The following is a 19,785-nucleotide window of genomic DNA, read 5'->3' on the forward strand; positions in this document are numbered from 1 at the left end:
TTGAGCTTTCAAGATATTTTGAGAAAATTAAATGCCTGAAATTACTATTTCACAGAAATGAAAATGAATTTTGGAAAATTATTATTTTAGCTGATAAAAATGAAAAAAAAAAAATAATTCCAAACTTTAAAGACACAACAGCCAACTAATTCGGCCTTTTATGTGCCTACTCTTATTACTAAGGGTGAAGTAAACTTAATAAATAAACCACAAATGGAGTCTATTAAGTATCTTGGTGCATCAGAGAAAATTACCACACTGTGGGTTCATACACTCAAGAATATGCTGGCCAAAGGCTGATATCTTAACATCTGCTGCATATATAACAATTGCAGTAGGAATTTGGTTCTTATATTTAGGTATTTAGAATGCAAATGATTGGCTTTGTCATGCAGAGTATTAATATTGATTGCTTAAGCCCTCCAGACCTTGCCAGTCAGCAAGCTCGCTGATGTGCTAAGTGATTAGCTTTAAAAACAATACTCACTGTGAAGACTTTCTCAGGCTGACCACGAGCTCGCATGTTTGTGTCATGAATTTGCTTGAGTATCATCCAAGCTTCATCATGTTTTCCAACCTAAACATTTGACCAAAACATTTAAACAAAACATACATACAGATTGAGATATTCACTATAGACATTGAACAATCTTAATGCCCATTATATAGAGGTCATGATGTAAACACAGAAATAATTTTGACTGGAATCTAAAAACCATGTGGAAAGTTATACCTCCAGCAAGAATCGTGGGCTTTCTGGCATAAAGGTGAGGGCTACCACGGAAGAGACACAGGGCAGGGCGCAGACGATCACAAATACTCGCCAGCTGTGGAACTGGTAGGCAGAGCCCATGCTGAAACTCCATCCTATGAAAGCAGAAATTCGCAAAATGTAGAGAAATAAGGAGTATTGTACATGGGAGTCTCCAGCTTCTTGGAGATGCATAATGATACCTCTATTTAAAAGCAGCCTGACTGATCTCTTCTATTTCCACAAATATCAATCATTTCACAAATAATCTTACACTATGAATTTCAGCCTCTTGCATGTGACTAGTCATGCTGGAAAATGGACATATTATGCAGGGTGGGAGACTTCCTTACGCAGGGATGAAGAAGCCTCTTTCAAGTCTCAGCAAAATCTACATGGTTACACGAACCAAACAGGGACACCATCACCATACATAAGAATACATCTATGAATACCGGAATTAGGGAGAATTAATTATCTACACCCAGACGAATTTTACAGCCTTCCTTATTATTATTAACCTTTTCTATGAAGAATTAATTTCAATACTCTTAATAAGAGTCTCCTAATGTAATACAGTGCAACACATGAAGCATTTACAGTGCCTGATTTCTGTTTCCGTCTTGTTCCAGAGCACTATAGCACCCCTTAAATTCCGTTAACAGTAAACTGACACTTGTTCCCCCTGCCCCATAACACTATGTAGAGGAAAAAATACTCAGTGTTTAAACTTTTATCTGAGATGAGCAATCTTAACACTGAAGGAGAGAAAGAATTTATGATTATAGAAAGATATTAAGAAAAAAGAACAACAGGAAAACAACTCTCCTCATCTGAAAAATTGATCCGAGTGCTGTCTAATAACATGCTGTAGAAGCCATTGTTAAAATATACCAAGGAGAACACAAAAGGAAATACTGGAAAACCTATATGTGAAACTGCAGGGCTGGTAGTTCAGCTTTTTAATAAAATATCTGATTGTTTGGTATATTATGACTGGACTATTGAAATGCTAGAATTGTAAGAAACCCAATAATTTCTCTTAAGAAAGAGAAAAATATTATATGGGTAACTACCTGGCCTTTTAGTGTGGTTTCAATACAGCAGAAATTTTCAAGTAAAATATTTGAGGATAACTTATTAAAAGATGAATGGAAGATAAAAATAATGATAAAGGACAGAAGAGGTTACTGGAAGAAAATGGAATCCTGGCTAATAAAAGAGCTGACGCCAGATTAATCTGATATATTCCTTTGCTAACTGATTTTTCTAGACAAAAGATATGGTTAATTAAATCTGTCTGGATGTCGGTAAACAACTGGTACAACATTGTACCAAATGGCCTATTAAATAGTTCTTCAAAGGAGGTATTTATCTGTTAAATGTATAGTGTATTTTGGAATTTAAAGATCTCATGCTGTGGGTCATAAATACCTTCTTGGGGAAAAAAAAATCCTTCTCATATTAAAGTACTTACATGTTACCACATGAAAAATGCAGGCAACCCATGATTTATTTTTGCCCTTTATCAACAGTTCAGTGAAGCATTCTGATCTGCAGACTTGGGAACCTTTTTTTTCTGGTCTCCTACAAACCATCTTTGTTTCTGAAATGATATCAGCTTGCTCTACAGCCTTTTTTAGCCCTGCCATCTTTACCCCAGGAAGACAGAGGTAAAATCAATGACAGAGTTGGCAATGATCTTGGAACGCCATGTTACCTTTTTTTAAGTAAGGCTCCAGAGGAACATACCTCCCCCCCTCCAAAGTTCCCTCCAACAAAAAAAGGCTGCTTAAAATTTAATGTTAAATTTTATTCTAAAATAGAACTTGGAATGAAAAATTAAGATTAAAAAATACAAACAAAAATTATGTTAAAGTGTACTAAAATTTACTTTCTACAGATTTTTTTAAAATGTCAACTTTTGATCTTAAGGAATTTCAATTCTTAAAGAATATGGGCATACTTTACATCTAATTTGGGAAGTGAAGGAAATAAAGAAGGAAAAGTTTCAGTGAGTTAATGAGACAATTAGAAACCATACCTGTATTTTGGGTATTGTGTACACATTCTATTATAATCATTAGAATAATGTTCTTCATTATATATTTTAAACTCTAGTACAAGATCACCTGATACAGAAAGCAGCACAGGATGGGGGTTTTCAACTTGCAGAACAGCGCGGTCAAGGTAGTGGCTTGTGTTGTCACTAGAAACTGTCCCAGAAATACACAGAGCCACTGGTGTGTTTAGACAATCTGCCTTTCACTACTCTGGTTTTTGTTCTATGAGACTGAGCTGCACGAAGGGCACTTTGTGGTAAATGAAATCAACCTGGCTTTATACCTGTTATAAAACAACAGCAACATCTTGTGCTCTGTAGCCATTCCTGGAAAATGGTAGTGATAATTTATGTTAAGGTGTCATTTGTTAATGTAAGTGAACTCTACTACACTTAATTAAAAGCAATGAGTGCACCATTCATCCTGCTGTCATTCCTGACAACCTAGGAAACATCTTTTTTACTCCTCAAAATATCTGAGGGGCACGTAAAGTGAAATGTTCATTATGGTTTTTATTGCTCTTATTCCATCTTTTTCTCTATGTATTTTATTAGCTGCTGCAATTTATCTTGTGATTTAACATATCTGCTGAATTAATCATAGTAGTCAATGTCAGGATTATAAGAAGCAATTGGTAGAAAAAAAAGCCAGCTGCAACACAGCTTTCTTGAGGCTGCTCTCCTGTCCATTCCAGCACAAGCACTAGATCAGCAAAACAAACATCTATTTTAAATGCAGAGCAAGTTTAGATTTATTCTTGCATTTAACACATCTCATTTCCTTGGTCATGAGCTAATCTGGAAGATGGAGCCATTAGAGTAGCTCTGAATTTAGCTCACAAAGTGGCTTTCATTCCTATTGTATGTAAGTCCTGAAACTAAATGGAAGTGTGTTCTTGGCTGTAACTCAATTTGCTTCTCCCTTCCCTGATTTATGACACAATAGCAAAGACAGAACAGCTCTACATGGTTGCATTCAGAGAACTGCACAGCAACCTAGAGCTAAACCCCACCCTTGCTCACTGGCTATGCCGTATTCAGGAGTCATTAATCTTGAAAACAGTGGCAAGTCCCAATGTTGTATGAATTGCAAAATACTTGGCCCAAATGCATCTTGGGAATGATGTGCTGTAGAGCAATATAAAACCCACAATGACTGAATCTGAAGCTGCTGCAGCAACCTTTGTGCTGAATACCACCCTCCCACTTCACTGACTGCTGGAAAAAGCCAAGTGAATCACAGACATGGCAATTACTGGTTACAGAAAAACACCAGCATGCAGCAGAGGAAAACCAAAATGTACAAGATGCTAATTTATATCTAATCGCCAATTAAATGTCAATGGAATATTCCCTCCTGACAGAGCATTTCATCTGCTCCATAATATTACTAAATTAAAAGGATATTATAAATAAGTTCTTGGTCCCAAGGAAAGAAAAGACCATTTCTGTCACAGACTTTCTAAATAAATATAGAGGTAAACCTGTCCATATGCTGAATTTTATAAATGTATATGACCAGATAAACAGTGGGTATCTTCAAAGACAAGGATCATCTTTTACAGTGGCTAGGTCACTAGAGAGCAGAAAAATGGAGATGACTTGCTTAACTTTCCAAAACGAGGGCTGAAAGGGAACATGATAGCTCTCTACAAATCTGTAAGAGTTACACTAAAGTTCAGTGTGGGCAATGAAAAATATGGATGCCTACAGGCTCTGTATAAATACTGGCTGGCAAAGGGAAGGTTTCTAAATGCCAGAGGAGTAAAACTGGAAAACACCTTTCTAAGAGACTAACGTGGGCAAAGAAATCCTAACCGAATATAGGCATGCCATTTTATGGCATGGTTAGCTAAAGACTGACTATTCTTGATAACAATTTTTGTTAGTCATTCAGTAGGAATCAGCAGAACGAGATTTATGGCAGTGTCAGAAACTGTCAAAAGCCAAGTCTGCACAAAATTCTGCCTTTTGATAGATCAAAGGAGGCAGTAGATTTAAGAATATCCCCAAACTTAGGGGTGAAGGAGAAAGAGAGGCAAGGAATTTATAGGAATTCATAGACTTGATAGATTATTCTATTATTTTATAACTTTTTAAATTTCTGTTTTCCACACCACCTTTGGTCAGAACTCAGCTTTCTAGCCTCAATTTTTAATGTTTTAAATTTGAAAAATTTCCAGTAACTAAGATGTGTGATTGCTATAAATTGCCACGTGGTGGCACTGCTACCACACTTAATACAAATAATAAGTACAAAATTTCTGCAGAAAGACTTCTACTGTTAAATGTTGTTGTTTTGTTGAGTATTTCCCACATCTAAGCTAATCGAAGTTATAAGGAGGACTGTAAATATTTTGCAGCTGGCAGCACTGTAATACATTATTATTGCACTTGTATTTAGTCTGCCTTGGCATTACAAAGTTTAACTGTGAGTAACATTTAGGATTTGAGCCATTTATTTTAGTGATACAGATTAGAATAATGGTAAAACATCACTAAAACAAAACAAAAAAGTCGTTCAGGGAAGTTATACAGATGAGGAAGCTTGAGTCTTTTTACAAGAATGAGTGAAATACGTAGTTTCTAACAAATGCTGCAAAAATGTTTTCAGAATTATTCTGTAATTGTATTAATGTGAAATTCCAGTAACACAAAGTAGATCACTTGTCTTTCCTGTGATTAGACTATTAATATCACATGGGAAAGGCAGTGATATTTTTAGCCTATATAGATAGTTAGATACTCTACAAACCCACTGGCTCAGCAGGGCAGCTGCTGGTAATTTCTGCAGAAGGAATCTGGAAATAAAAAAGCTGAAGTGTGGCAGCCCATGATGGAGGTACCTTTAAAAAGGTGCCTGTAGAAGACTCTTTAACTCTCATCTGCATCTATCTGGCTCTCTAGCTGATGCTATTCATCCCTGGGTGCCATGAGGATCAACAGTTCAATGAAAGAAGAAAGTAGTAGCGTTAAACAGATATATTTTACAAATACATTAAACTCAGACTTGGTCTGTTGACACTTGAAACTGTGTTTAAAATGAACAAGACACATTTCTTCTCCTGCAGAGGAGTGGGTTGTCAACAACTGACACTTGTCATTTCCCTGTGCTGGCATTGATCTTCATCTGAAGATCTGAGACTATCAGGTCACCAATCACTCTGGTAACATTATCTGCCATTCAGGCAAGCCCTAGGACAGCTGCAAGCAGGGCTGACCTCACACAGGAAATATTTTTTTCTCTAATACCATCAGACACCACTCCTCTATCCAGTGCATGGCACTGTAGTCTGTAGTCTGGGTGAGGTCTCCAGCTGTAGTACCTCTGAACAGTGACATCAATAATCCACTTCTTAAATGTTTCTAATACCTGTACCTGTAGTGCTGCCCAGTTTTACTTTTCATTGAGGAGGAAATTTGTATATCCCCATACTTCAGACAATGGTATGGTATGATACGTGCCCAAAATTTGACATTTAGTAATGATATGTCAGCCTTTCACTTAACCTTACATGTACTCCATGCAGAATATAGAGCCTATAGGCTTGTTTCTTAGTGAAGGCCTATAGGTCTGATTAAAAAAACATAAAAAATAGTTTAAAATCAGAATACCTAGCAATGCTGGGGGGGGGAAAAAGACTAGGGAAGCTTATAAGTCATTGCATGCGTGGATTGCAATGGTCTGACTGAAGCCTGACTTTCATATGGCTCTAAAGTATGGCTGTATAAAGACGCTGTGACTCAGTAGCCAATACAGGCAAGAAGTTAATCTTTAAAATGGCAGAAGAGATGAACAGATGTAATCATATAAGAAAATTAAAGCAGCAATTCTTAATAAGAGAACTGCAGGTACCCAACAGCCTGATCATGTCTTCTGTTTAATCTTGGCAGATGCTAGAGGTGGCAAAGGATGTTTAATTAGTGGTCTGTTTATGGTTAGGAAATCAGGATCTCACTTGCCTTCCCAGCTAAACAAACATGAATACATGTAGCGACTTGAAGTAGGCTGTTGTCACTACTGGGCCTAACGGGAATGGCATGTCTGTATCTTGACTTCAACAAAGGAAGCTATTCTTGCACTTCAATTTTCTTTACTGGGAAAGATACTGGGCAAACTAAATAAAACAGAGACATGAAAAGGCAAAATCGCTCACTAACAATTCACATTTTTATGAAGTCTTACAAGGCAGAAGAGAAGCTATACAGAACCAGAGATAAAGGACTTGCAAACTAAATTGACCATTATAAATTTTCTGCATAATTGTCTCATATTCTCCCCTTCAGTGGACTATTCCAAAGATGGAATAGTTACAACAAACAGTGGCAAAAGGCCAGAAGAGCTTTCATGAGAGGCATTTTCAGAATTGGTTTTGCCTCTTCTGTGCTTGCTGTGTGACTGAGAAAGGTTATGATAGCAGGAGGATTCCTGTACGCTTCATGGAGCAGGACAAATTACCTTTTTACTCATGTAAAGCAGTGCCGCAACAAATAAATTCTAATGATTACCTGTATATACAAAAAACCATGTTAAAAAGAAGAAAAGAAAAAAGATCTTGGGTAAGTGCACTTTGCAGGAAACATTCTGGTTTGAATGGCAGCTGTTAAGAGTCACCTGACAGCAAACCAGCTGACAGGAAATGAAGATTCCTCTCCCTCTTAAGTTATTTATCTTACACAGAGTTGTACATGTTTGTTTATTCACTCCAAGCCACCACTCTCCATAACATCATCCAACTACATGGCAAGTTATTGGCAACCTGCAGTGGTTTTTTGTGCTTTTCTGTATATTTATATGCTGCACTCCTGTCTATAAAACAGGAACAGTAATACTTACACAGGTTAAGTCTTAACTCAGTGCTGGAAGATCTCAGTAACACTGAGGAGGCATGAAAATAAGAGAAAAATCAGAGCCAAAATATACAGAGTTTGGGAGAAGACTGTATTGTCCAAATCCATAAAGACGGACATTGACATGAAATGCAGAGCCATCACCCCATAAGAGGTGAGGGAAATGATAAACATCAGATTTGTACAAACTCTCTACATGGTTTTTTGATATAGCCTGCACCTCATTCATAAGAGAATTAGGGTTGTTCTCCAATACCTGCTTGGCCCTGGGGAGGTGGTCAGCTGATGTGGGATCATCACACACAGCTTTGTGAGCCTTTCCTAGATTGATATGCTGATTTAAACTATTCATTGCACCCATTGATATGATACTGCATGAAAATAAGGGCTAAGAGAAAAGCATTCCACTTACAGGAAAGGAACAGAGGATGTAACTGCTGAAAATCATAGAATCATCGAATGGTTTGGGTTGGAAGGGACCTCAAAGATCACCTAGTTCTAACCCCCCTGCTGCAGGCAGGGACACCCTCCACTAGACCACGTTGCCCAAAGCCCCATCCAACCTGGCCTTGAACACTTCCAGGGATGGGGCATCCACAGCTTCTCTGGGCAACCTGGTCCAGTGCCTCACCACCCTCATAGTGAAGAATACTTCCCTAACATCTAATCTAAATCTACCTTCCTTTAGCTTAAAGCCATTACCCCTTGTCCTATCACTCCATGCCCTTGTAAACAGCGCCCTTCCAGCTTTTGAGGACTGGAGACAACTCAGCAGTGCTCTAGTTATTTTTGTTTAACTTTGGCCACTTAGAATTTTCCATGCTCAAACCACGGAGAAATAATAGAAATGCATTTTGCTAAGATGTCATGCTGACGTAAATGTCTCCACCTGGCCACCACCAGGCAGGATACAATTTTGCACCTTAGCAATTCTGAATACAAATGCAATACAGATACCCTCTAGGGCTGGAAACCTACCAAATCTCAAAACACTTCAACACAGAATTGCAATATATTGACTTTGGTAACCGTTAAGAGTTTCATCTCTATCCTGAGTCATTTTGCCATACTTCAGACACCTATTACCAGGAATCAAACCTGAGTAACTTCTACATGGCTTCACTCTGAATGCAAATATCATTATACTCCTTGGGAAGTAGGTATATCCTCACTCATTACAGTCCCTGGATAATGAGCATAGATTTTGAAAATTTTCCGGGAGAAACCTGTAATTTTCTGCTTAAATCTTAAATCACTATTTCTAAAACATTCTACTTTTGCATCCTCAAAATAGCATTCTTCCTCTCCACCTCATACTTTATAAAATAAAAATCAGTGCAAAAACTCTTTTAAAATATGTTAATTGTGTATTTCTGAAATTTAAAATAAGAAACACCAGGTTATGATTTAAATTATCAAGTAAGTAAATATACATTTTCCAGGCTACAATGTTCTACACTTCCCTTATATGCACTTCCCTTATGTGCACTGATGACCCTTACACAGAGGAAACTGCCCAAGACTACTAGAAATTAATGTAGATGGACACACGCCAAATTTTGTCCAGGGTTCAGATGCAAAACTTGAAAAGAGCTGTGACTTGTAATCAAAAGCTCAAATGTTTAATTTGGGGAAGGCAGTAGTGAGATTGGCTGCGTGAGGTGTGACCAGATGAATGATCTGCTCAGCCTGGTTGCGGAATTACGTGAAGAAGTGGAGAGGTTAAGGAGCATCAGAGAGGCTGAGAGAGAGATAGACTGGTGGAGCCAAGCTCTGCCTTCCCTGAGACAGAAACAGGGACAGCTAACAGACCAGAGCCAAAGTGAAGGGGACCCTGTATCCTCCCCTTGCCAGGCAGAAGGCAGCAGCCTCAAAGAGGGGAGTGGCAGGCAAACCTTCTCCTCCTCACCCACCTCGCCTTCCCACGTACCCCTGTGCAACAGGTACGAGGCTCTGGTTGTGGAAGGCCACTCGAGCGAGGATATGGATGACAGTCAAGCTACACCAGAGGTAGCACCTAGACCCAAAAGGCCCATGCCTCGTGTCATGACCACCCCCACGAAGAAGAAAAGGAGGGTTATAGTTGTAGGGGACTCCCATCTGAAGGGCAGAGAGGGCCTGATATGCAGGGCAGACTCTCCTCTCAGAGAAGTCTGCTGCCTCCCCGGGGCCCGTGTCAAGGACATCACTAGGAAACTCCCCAGCCGGGTACACCCCTCTGACTATTACCCACTGCTGCTCCTCCATGTGGGTGAGGATGAAGCAGAGACACGTACCACAAAAGCGATCAAAAGGGACTTCAGGCTCTTGGGACAGTCACTGAAGGATTTGGGGGCACAGGTAATATTCTCCTCCCTCCTTCCAGTTAAGGGCAGCAATGTTGGGAGGAACAAGCAGACACAGTCCATAAATGCATGGCTCCGTGGCTGATGTCAATGCCACAACTTTGGGTTCTTTGACAATGGGACGGCCTACACGGCACCAGGCCTGATGAACCGTGATGGGATTCATCTCTCTCAAAGGGGGAAGAGGATCTTTGCCCAGGAACTAGTGGGGCTCATCGACAGAGCTTTAAATTAGGCTCAAAGGGGGAGGGGGATAACATCAGACTTGCCAGCGACATGTTGTGGGATGATGTGCCCAGGTTGGAGGGATGGGGTGCTGGTGAGGGCCCTCAGCCTACTGCTCAGAGATGTGCTGGATGCACTACAGCACGCTCAAAGCCTAGAGGAGACGAGCCTGGGGCTCCGGATGCAACAGGAACCAACGAGGTAACACTGGGAAGATACATCAAAAGAATCCCAGCCACCCCAGCCAATAAGTCAGCCTCATCGGGGGCACAACTGAAACACCTCTACGCGAACGCACGGAGCGTGGGGAATAAACAAGAGGAGCTGGAGACGTGTGTGTGCCTGCAAGGCTATGACCTTATTGGCATTACAGAGACGTGGTGGGATAGCTCCTATGACTGGAGTGTTGGGATGGAAGGGTACAGGCTCTTCAGGAAGGACAGGGAGGGCAGACGAGGAGGGGGCGTCGCCCTCTATGTCAATGATCAGCTGGAGTGCATGGAGCTCCACCTGGGGATGGATGAGGAGCCCACTGAGAGCCTATGGGTCAGGATTAAAGGGAGCGCTGGGGCAGGGGACATCATAGCAGGCATCTGCTACAGGCCACCTGACCAGGGAGACCGATCAGATGAAGGCCTCTATAGGCAGATAGGAGCAGCCTCACTCTCACAAGCCCTGGTCCTCATGGGGGACTTCAGCCACCCCAACATCTGCTGGAGGGACAATGCAGCTGAGCACAAGCAATCCAGGAAGTTCGTGGAATGTGTTGATGACAACTTCCTCCTCCAAGTGATAGAGGAGCCCACGAGGAGAGGTGCCATGCTGAACCTTATTCCCACCAACAAGGAGGGCCTGGTAGGGGATGTGAAGCTCAAGGGCAGCCTTGGCTGCAGTGACCACAAACTGGTGGAATTCAGGATCCTCAGGGCAGCGAGGAGGGCGCGCAGCAAGCTCACTACCCTGGACTTCAGGAGAGCAGACTTTGGCCTCTTCAGGGATCTGCTTGGTAGAATACCATGGGACAAAGTCCTGGAAGGAAGAGGGGCCCAAGACAGCTGGCTAATATTCAAGGGTCACCTCCTCCAAGCTCAGGAGAGATGCATCCCAACAAAGGGGAAGTCAAGCAAAAACACCAAGAGGCCCCCATGGATGAACAAGGAGCTCCTGGGCAAAGTCAAACAAAAAAAGGAAGCCTACAGAGGGTGGAAGCAAGGGCGGGTAGCCTGGGAGGAATACAGAGAAACTGTCCGAGCAGCCAGGGAGCAGGTTAGGAAAGCCAAAGCCCTGATAGAAATTAGTCTGGCCAGGGATGTCAAGGACAACAACAAAAGCTTCTACAGGAATGTTAGTGATAAAAGGAGGATGAGGGCAAATGTGGGTCCCCTCCGGAATGAAACGGGTGACCTGGTTACCCAGGATATGGAGAAGGCTGAGGTACTCAATGACTTCTTTGCCTCAGTCTTCACTGGCAAGTGCTTGAGCCATACTGCCCAGGTCGCAGAAGACAAAGGCAGGGACTGGCAGAATGAAGAACCGCCCACTGTAGAAAAAGATCAGGTTCAAGAATATCTAAGGAACCTGAAGGTGCACAAGTCCATGGGACTTGATGAGATGCATCTGTGGGTCCTGAGGGAACTGGCGGATGAAGTGGCTAAGCCACTCTCCATCGTATCTGAAAAGTTCTGGCAGTCCGGCTGGAAAAGGGGAAACAAACCCCCCATTTTTAAGAAGGATAAAAAGGAAGACCCAGGGAACTACAGGCCGGTCAGTCTCACCTCCATGCCTGGCAAGATTATGGAGCAGATCCTCCTGGAGACTATGCTCCGGCACATGGAAAATAAGGAGGTGATTGGTGACAGCCAACACGGCTTCACTAGGGGTAAATCGTGCCTGACAAACTTGGTGGCCTTCTATGATGGGGTTACAGCGTCTGTGGATAAGAGAAGGGCAACTGACATCATCTACCTGGACTTGTGCAAGGCATTTGACACTGTCCCGCACGACATCCTTGTCTCTAAATTGGAGAGACATGGATTCGACAGATGGACCACTCAGTGAATAAGGAATTGGCTGGATGGTTGCACTCAGAGAGTTGTGGTCAACGGCTCAATGTCCAAGTGGAGAACAGTGACGAGTGGCGTTCCTCAGGGGTCAGTGCTGGGACCGGCACAGTTCAACAACTTTGTCAGCAACATGGACAGTGGGATCGAGTGCACCCTCAGCAAGTTTGCCGACGACACCAAGCTGTGTGGTGTGGTTGACACACTGGAGGGAAGGGATGCCATCCAGAGGGACCTTGACAGGCTTGTGAGGTGGGACCGTGTGAACCACATGAAGTTCAGCAAGGCCAAGTGCAAGGTCCTGTGCATGGGTCATCGCAATCCCAAGTACAACTACAGGCTGGGCGGACAATGGATTGAAAGTAGCCCTGAGAAGGACTTGGGGGTATTGATTGATGGGAAGCTCAACATGAGCTGGCAGCGTGCGCTTGCAGCCCAGAAAGCCAACCGTGTCCTGGGCTGCATCAAAAGAGGCGTGACCAGCAGGTCGAGGGAGGTGATCCTGCCCCTCTACTCCGCTCTTGTGAGACCCCACCTGGAGTACTGCGTCCAGCTCTGGGGTCCCCAGTACAGGAGAGACATGGAGCTGTTGGAGAGAGTCCAGAGGAGGGCCACAAAGCTGATCAGAGGGCTGGAGCACCTCTCTTCTGAGGACAGGCTGAGAGAGTTGGGATTGTTCAGCCTGGAGAAAAGAAGGCTCCAGGGAGATCTAATTGCGGCTTACGAGTACCTAAAAGGGGCCTACAGGAAAGCTGGTGAGGGAGTGTAGTGACAGGACAAGGGGTAATGGGTTTAAGCTGAAGGAGGGTCGATTTAGATTAGATGTTAGAAAGAAATTCTTTACTGTGAGGGTGGCGAGGCACTGGACCAGGTTGCCCAGAGAAGCTGTGGCTGCCCCCTCCCTGGAAGTGTTCAAGGCCAGGTAGGATGGGGCTTTGGGCAACGTGGTCTAGTGGAGGGTGTCCCTGCCCATGGCAGGGGGGTTGGAACTGGGTGATGTTTGAGGTCCCTTCCAACCCAAACCATTCTATGATTCCATGATTCCCTATAAATGGCTGCTTTTGTCACATTTCTGCATCTGTACTGGATTTGGAATATTTTATGCTTTCAGTTAACGATCTGATATAGATCTACATCTACTTGTAAGTAGAGATATTAGGACTCTTATGGCATCCTCCTTGGTCCTGTGGAAACGAATGCTTACTGTAAATGCTTGAATATAAGATTCTTTTATACATATACTTAAAATCTTCCCAATGCCCTTAGTAAGACTATGGAGTCAGAAAAAATCAGAAGTAGTGCTGGGATGCAACAGGTCAGTGGTTTGCGACCTTCCTGAATTTAATGACCACTAAACTTTTTCAAATTGGTGTGTAGAGTCCTACATGGCTAAGTAAGGCCTATGGATGAAAGATTTATTTGTCTTAATTATTTTTATAGGCATATAGCCTAGAAGCATTTTATGAAATCCCTGCTACTGAAAACCACAGCAGTAGCTGGTAGGATCTGGAAAGAAAATTGAATCAAAGAATGGTCTAGGAATTTTCTTAGTTTAACAACCAGATAAAAAGTGAGCATAAAAATTAAAATGTATTTTTCCAATATGAGTAAGATCTATTCACTAATTACACTGAATTTACATTATAGTCCAAAGTTGAACGGAGACTGAAGAACTGGAAAGACAATGTTCTAATTACTCACATATTAAAAACCCCAACACAGAATAGGCCACCAAGGGTTAATATTTAGCTGATACCATTGAAAATCTCATTACAAGCACTGTGGCACATAATTGATCTGACTGTTTGGCTGACTGAGTCAGCGGCCCCAGAGATTTATGTACTCATGCAGTTTTGCAAAGTCCTCACTTGGGTCTGGCTCTGTGCAGCTGTTCAGTGAAGGCACTTCACAATCTGTAAAACAAAGAGGTAAAATCTGCTGGCCATAACTTACAGGCTCATCAGTCTAAGAAGAAAGGGCCATGTTGTGCTTTCCAGAGATGACAGATCAAGCAGATGCAACTAATGTAAAAAAAAGTGGGGGAGAGCACATGTTAAAAGATGCTGCTGTCAGAGCTTAAAAATATCATGGTCAGTGTTGACATTGTAACTGTGCAATCTAATGTCACTAAAATGTGCTTCAAACGTTTGTATGACCTTACTTTTGATTTTTTGTTAAGATTTCTACCTCTAGTCTCCTATGCGTTCTTAGTGGTTTCCACTACTTTATTTTACTCCACCTAATTAAGAATTGAAAAATGGTTTGTGTATGAAGTTTGAAACATCTGTTTGGACAGTGCTAAAGAGTACAATAAGAATAAATCATCAACAGCAGACAAAATCCACTTTTATAAGCAGACAATGTAAAATTGCCAAATGCTCTTTGCAATACTCATTATGAACCAAGTCTGAAAGAAAACACTTGTCTGCAACAAAATCTGATTATATTGTTGTCCTACCAATATGCAAAACACAGATACAATGATATCTACATATTTTTGTGTGGTGCCCTCCTCAGCCTGCCCATAGCTCTGAGCTCACAAATTGTGTTATATTTGGTGTGACAAGTTGCTGTAGACACTACAAACAGCAGCTGTTAAATGTGGAAGCTAATTGAAAATGTAAGTGTTCCTGTCCTGGTCTGGGACTTCCAGTGATTTATGTGCATCTGGACTAAGGATATTTAAATGATGGGCTCAGAGTGAAGAAGAAAAGAGAAGCAATTAATCAAAAAAGACAATCAGAAAAAGGCACGATAAAACACTGCAGTTTATGAAAATGGGGCCTTCTTATCTAGCCTAAGTTACAAACAAAACAATCATTGAAATGCTAGAATATTTTTTGAAGAATACAGAGAGGATGCATGTTTTACCAATGATCTGTGTTTTACCTTTCACATGCTGCTGCAGCGTAACTACAAAACATCCATGCAATTCAAGAAACTCTTTCAAAATTTAACTTTATTATATTTTATTTTAAAAGTTGTTACAAGAAAAATCTCTTTTTAATGAGCATTTCAGTGCTGTGTTGATTTAAGTCTCATTTCCTTTTTTGCTATTTAATTTACCTCTTATTATATTTTTTATTTATTTATTTTAAACAAAAAGGAGCAATAACCTATCACTAAGAGAGACAGATAGACCAAACAGGCACTTTACGTGATCTAATAATTAGACCAGAAGTGCATTCTAAGAATTACCTTCTATTCTAACAGCAGTCAATTAAACAAACCTGGTCAGTTGAATATGTGGAGCTTTTCTGTGCATACTGTAAACCACGAGTCAGAAGTCTTGAATTCAAACTTTGATCAAATACTTCCAACACAAGTATTATTTGCACTCACAAATCAAGTACTAACGATCCTCAGTTATAATCTATCATCATAGCTATGCAAAGGGTGGCAGAGGGGGAAGCAGGATTTGCCCACGGAGAGGCAGTCGCAGTGTTTGAAATATAATTATCAAAGGCAACAAGGAAAATACAATTTATTAAATAAACAGAGCATTATATTGTATTTTTCCTTTTATAAAGCTTCATGACTTCCTTACAGTCTAGAGTATCCAGATATCATGGAGGAATCAGATGCTTATATTGAAATACATGAGGTTTCTGTGGGAAAATGAAACAATCTAAAAGCCTTACCTTGATTCCTCACTTTTTTATTATATGGCAATGCTACCTTCAGGAAAAAACTGGGGTGGAGGGGGAGGGAGGACGACAGGGGTGGGACGGGACAAAACTTTCAATGCCACAAAACAAATAGGAAACAAGATAATACAGACTCAAACAGCAAGAAAGGAAGCGAGAGTGGTAGAAAGCAGCATCTCCTCACCTCGGCCAGCATCAAAGCTGAGGAGACCAGGAACTGAAACCTCAGCCCAGAGCCCTCACTGCCAAATCTTGCTGTTTCTCTTTGCTCATGTTATACTGTTTTCTGCTGGCATCTTTGGAAAGCGTAAAAATACAGCCATCTTGGGAATATTAAGCACTCAAACATTATAGAGGAGACAGATCAGGTTTTTCCCAATGTAGTTGTACAGGTCCCTCCACTATAAACATGAGCAGAAAGAATACAGTCAGATGCTGTATTCAAATAGATGCAGATGGATAATTGAATATACCTTGATGGAATTACTTTCACTGAAGTAGGCATGATTTTCAAAAGTAACATTTAATATTTTTCTTCGAGGAAAATTATAAACTTCCTGAAAAAGAAATGCAATGCCATTCTGCAATTGATTATTAATTTTATTTTAAAGGCAACTGCACTGCAAATTGAAAAATGGTATTCCAGTTGTTTATCCAATGCATAGACAGAATATATTATTGAAGTGAAAAGAAATAGTTGCTAAAAGGACAATCACTAACTTCTTCAGAGCAGACAGTTTTATAAGCCAGACAAACAATATGGAAGTATGGTTAACAAATTTGTACTGTTATACTGTGTTCCAGAGAAAATCAATATATTTGTGCATGTGAATAATCATAGAGTAAGACCAGGGACGTCTTCTTTTGTCCATCTGTACAAATCACCTGAATTTTTCATCTCCTGTAGACCAATTACAAAACCAAAAGTTTTTTGTCTTTTAACATTGAAAGTTTAAAGAAAGAAGAAGTCTCACCAGATTAGCATCTTATTTGTTTCTGGAACTGAAAAGCAAGGGTTACACCTGACACTGCAGACATTTGTGATGGTCACTGGCCAGACTTCTCAGGCAGCTTCATTAACTTGGATGTGATTTTTCTTAATTTATACTGAAGGCCAATTCATTGTGTGAAACTGAGTTTTCATTAAAACTAAGTCTGAGGAGTTGCCATTGTTTCATTGCCATAAGAATGATTGACTATTACTATGGTTTCTGTGGAAAATTATGCTTATGGCATCAGACAGTGATGTTTATGGCATCTGTCTGTCAGTTCCTCCACCAGTATCGTTTAAAGCCATTGACCTACTTCAGTCAAATCTGACAGGAAGAAATAGTCTCAAAGATAACCGCATTGCTCAGAGCGCTCTGAAACGCGCTGTCCAGGGGGTAGAGGGGAGAGACTCCATCAGAGGACAGAGGAAAAGGCAGGAGAACCAGTCAGTGGTCCCTCAGGGATGCTGCGGCCAGCGCAGTGGCTGGGGCCGTGCCGTGGCCGCACCATGCATCGGCTCTGGCACTGGTCAGAGGCCAAAACGTGTTGCCTCCTCCCTGACAGCAGCTAGACCAGAGCGGGGCTGTAAGGCAGCAGGGAGCATGGTGAGGGTAAGGGCAGCTAACTGTTTCTTACTGCACAGTGCTGGAGACAGGAAAGGGCAACCATAGGACTACAGCAGAAAGGGATCTGGAAAAAGCAAGGAGAAATTTAAAGTACTGCCATGGTGCCTTGTAAGTGATATAGGGGAAGAGAGGAGAGAAAGGGGTTAGCTAAGGTCACAGGGACATTGACAGAAACCCCGAGGAAACTGGGCCTCATAACTTCTCTGCTCACAAAACAATTTGCTAGTTTCTTTACTGAATCTCTCAACAAACAAATTTTCTCTTTCACAGCCAAACTAAAGAGCCCAGGAGAAGGCTATATTTGAAGCTCACTAATGAGCATCTTTAGTGCTCATTAAGTAGATGTGCTAAAAGCTACTTAAGCTTCTAATACTTGCAAATATAAACATTTAAATGACCATATCAAACCCTGCATTAGGGCACAGAAAATAGCAAACTGATAAACAAAGTTATTTGTTTTGCTTTCCTAGCTGGATTTGTATAAGCAGCTGCTCAAAATTCTGCTGTGTTCTGTCATTCTTGTTGTTCCTAAAAATAAAAATCTTTTTTTTTAAGTATATACATTCAGTATAATCTAATTTCATAGGATTATTTCAAATGAAGAACAATTCATGAGTAGGAGGTGATAAGTTAACATTAAAACTGCTTTGTACCCACTTTAATTAACTTGGATGTAAAAAGTATAGATATAGCTTCAGCTTGCAGAATACCAGGTTAATGGAAGTGCACTAAGTATGGGGGGAAGCAAAGCACATTGGGCATCATTTTGCCTCTTAGTGGAATGCAAAACAGATCAACAGATGTTGCATTATGTAGTAGATGCCTTTATGTATGATCTATTTCATTTGTTCAGCGTGACACAGTCTCATAGCAAATGCAGATTCAACCTTAACAAAACTCCAACTTCTCCTTTTAAATCTCCAACAGTATTTTGCACTGGTTAAGTTATCCATGGATTCTGAAGACAGAAGATGTATCAGAAATGCAATAGTATGGAGAAGGCAAAATTGAAGATCTGCTCTTGGTTTTAAAATTTGGATCAAATGTATCCTCCAAGTTTAAAAAAAAAAAAAAAGAAATATATTGATTTAAAATTCTACAGATTTATTAGTGCATTCATGGGCTTTTTACAATTGAGAAAAGACACATGCAGTTCTTCCCCAGGCCATCTTCTTTGGCATCTCTCTTTGTTCTGGACGACTAATAAAATTCAGAGATCTTCTGCAAAGAACAGAAGCTACTGTGTAATAGAAAATGGAGCCTTGGGCTCAGCTTTTTCTAAAACAGCTGCTGCCACAGCTTGGATTTGTTCTGAACCACCATGAAAAGGCAGACTATTAGGGAAAGGTTTGAGAAAAATAAGAAAAATATTAGGTTTTTAAATTGAGAGTCCGGCATTTTCAAGATTAGAGAAGGATCAAATTTTCATTTCTCTTCCTACCAGTGAAGGGTTATTCAGCAGAGAAACATTCTGTCTTCCTTATGGAGCTACCAGCTCGCATTGATAGACAGGCATTTTCCTACATGTGCTGGGAATGTCCAAAGCTGCTCCTTTTCTCTTTGTTTTGTTGTTTTGGGGTTTTGGTTTTGTTTTGGTTTTGGTTTGGGTTTTTTTTTTTCTTCTAATTTCTGAAGTTCTCTCCTCCTTTTGTCTTTGTTTTCTTCATTTACTCTTTTCTAGCCTAACCCAGCACCCTCTGGAGCAACAGCATCTGTTTAATAGTTGCCCGAGAACAGGAGTGGGTGGGACCAGTGCATCCACTTGTTCCGAATCAGAATCTATAATGGCCCCTAAAATATTCTCAAAATATGTTCTTAAAGACAGTGACTAAGATTTTACTACTTCCATAGCAGCTTTATTCAGATGCTTAACTAGCACAACATTAGAAAGTCTTTTTCGTTATCTATGCTACCTCCCCTTGACAGAAATTTCAGCTCGTTACTTTTTGTCTTATTGTCAGTAAGCAGTTTATTCCTTTTCCCTTCGCACCTAATCATGCTTTTCTCTTATTTGCCTTCTGCAAGATTAAAGAACACATCACTGATGCACTTCTTGAATGTCTAAATCATTGATGGGATCCTATTTCAGCACGTTCCAGCTTCAAACAAGGAAACCAAACAGCCATCACATATCTGTTTTTCCTATTTCCAGCTCACATTAATCATATGCTGATGTACAAGGAACGGCAGTAAATCATCTCTGTAGATATGACTACTGAATATGGTTT

General features: G+C 40.8%; 1 protein-coding gene across 3 annotated transcripts in view; it reads right to left on the bottom strand.

The window, feature by feature from the left end:
- SV2C (synaptic vesicle glycoprotein 2C) overlaps window positions 1-19,785 on the bottom strand; it is a 134,141-nt gene that overhangs the window by 35,108 nt on the left and 79,248 nt on the right. For 2 of the 3 annotated variants that reach the window (XM_054811100.1, XM_054811101.1), the window contains 2 exons: window positions 734-867; window positions 488-577 (listed from right to left, as the gene is read on the bottom strand). In XM_054811100.1, the coding sequence (XP_054667075.1) occupies window positions 488-577; window positions 734-867 (224 nt within the window). The remainder of the gene's footprint in view (window positions 1-487; window positions 578-733; window positions 868-19,785) is intronic. The other variant, XM_054811102.1, reaches the window with a different exon arrangement.

Source organism: Grus americana, chromosome Z, assembly GCF_028858705.1.
Source record: "Grus americana isolate bGruAme1 chromosome Z, bGruAme1.mat, whole genome shotgun sequence".
Taxonomy (NCBI): domain Eukaryota; kingdom Metazoa; phylum Chordata; class Aves; order Gruiformes; family Gruidae; genus Grus; species Grus americana.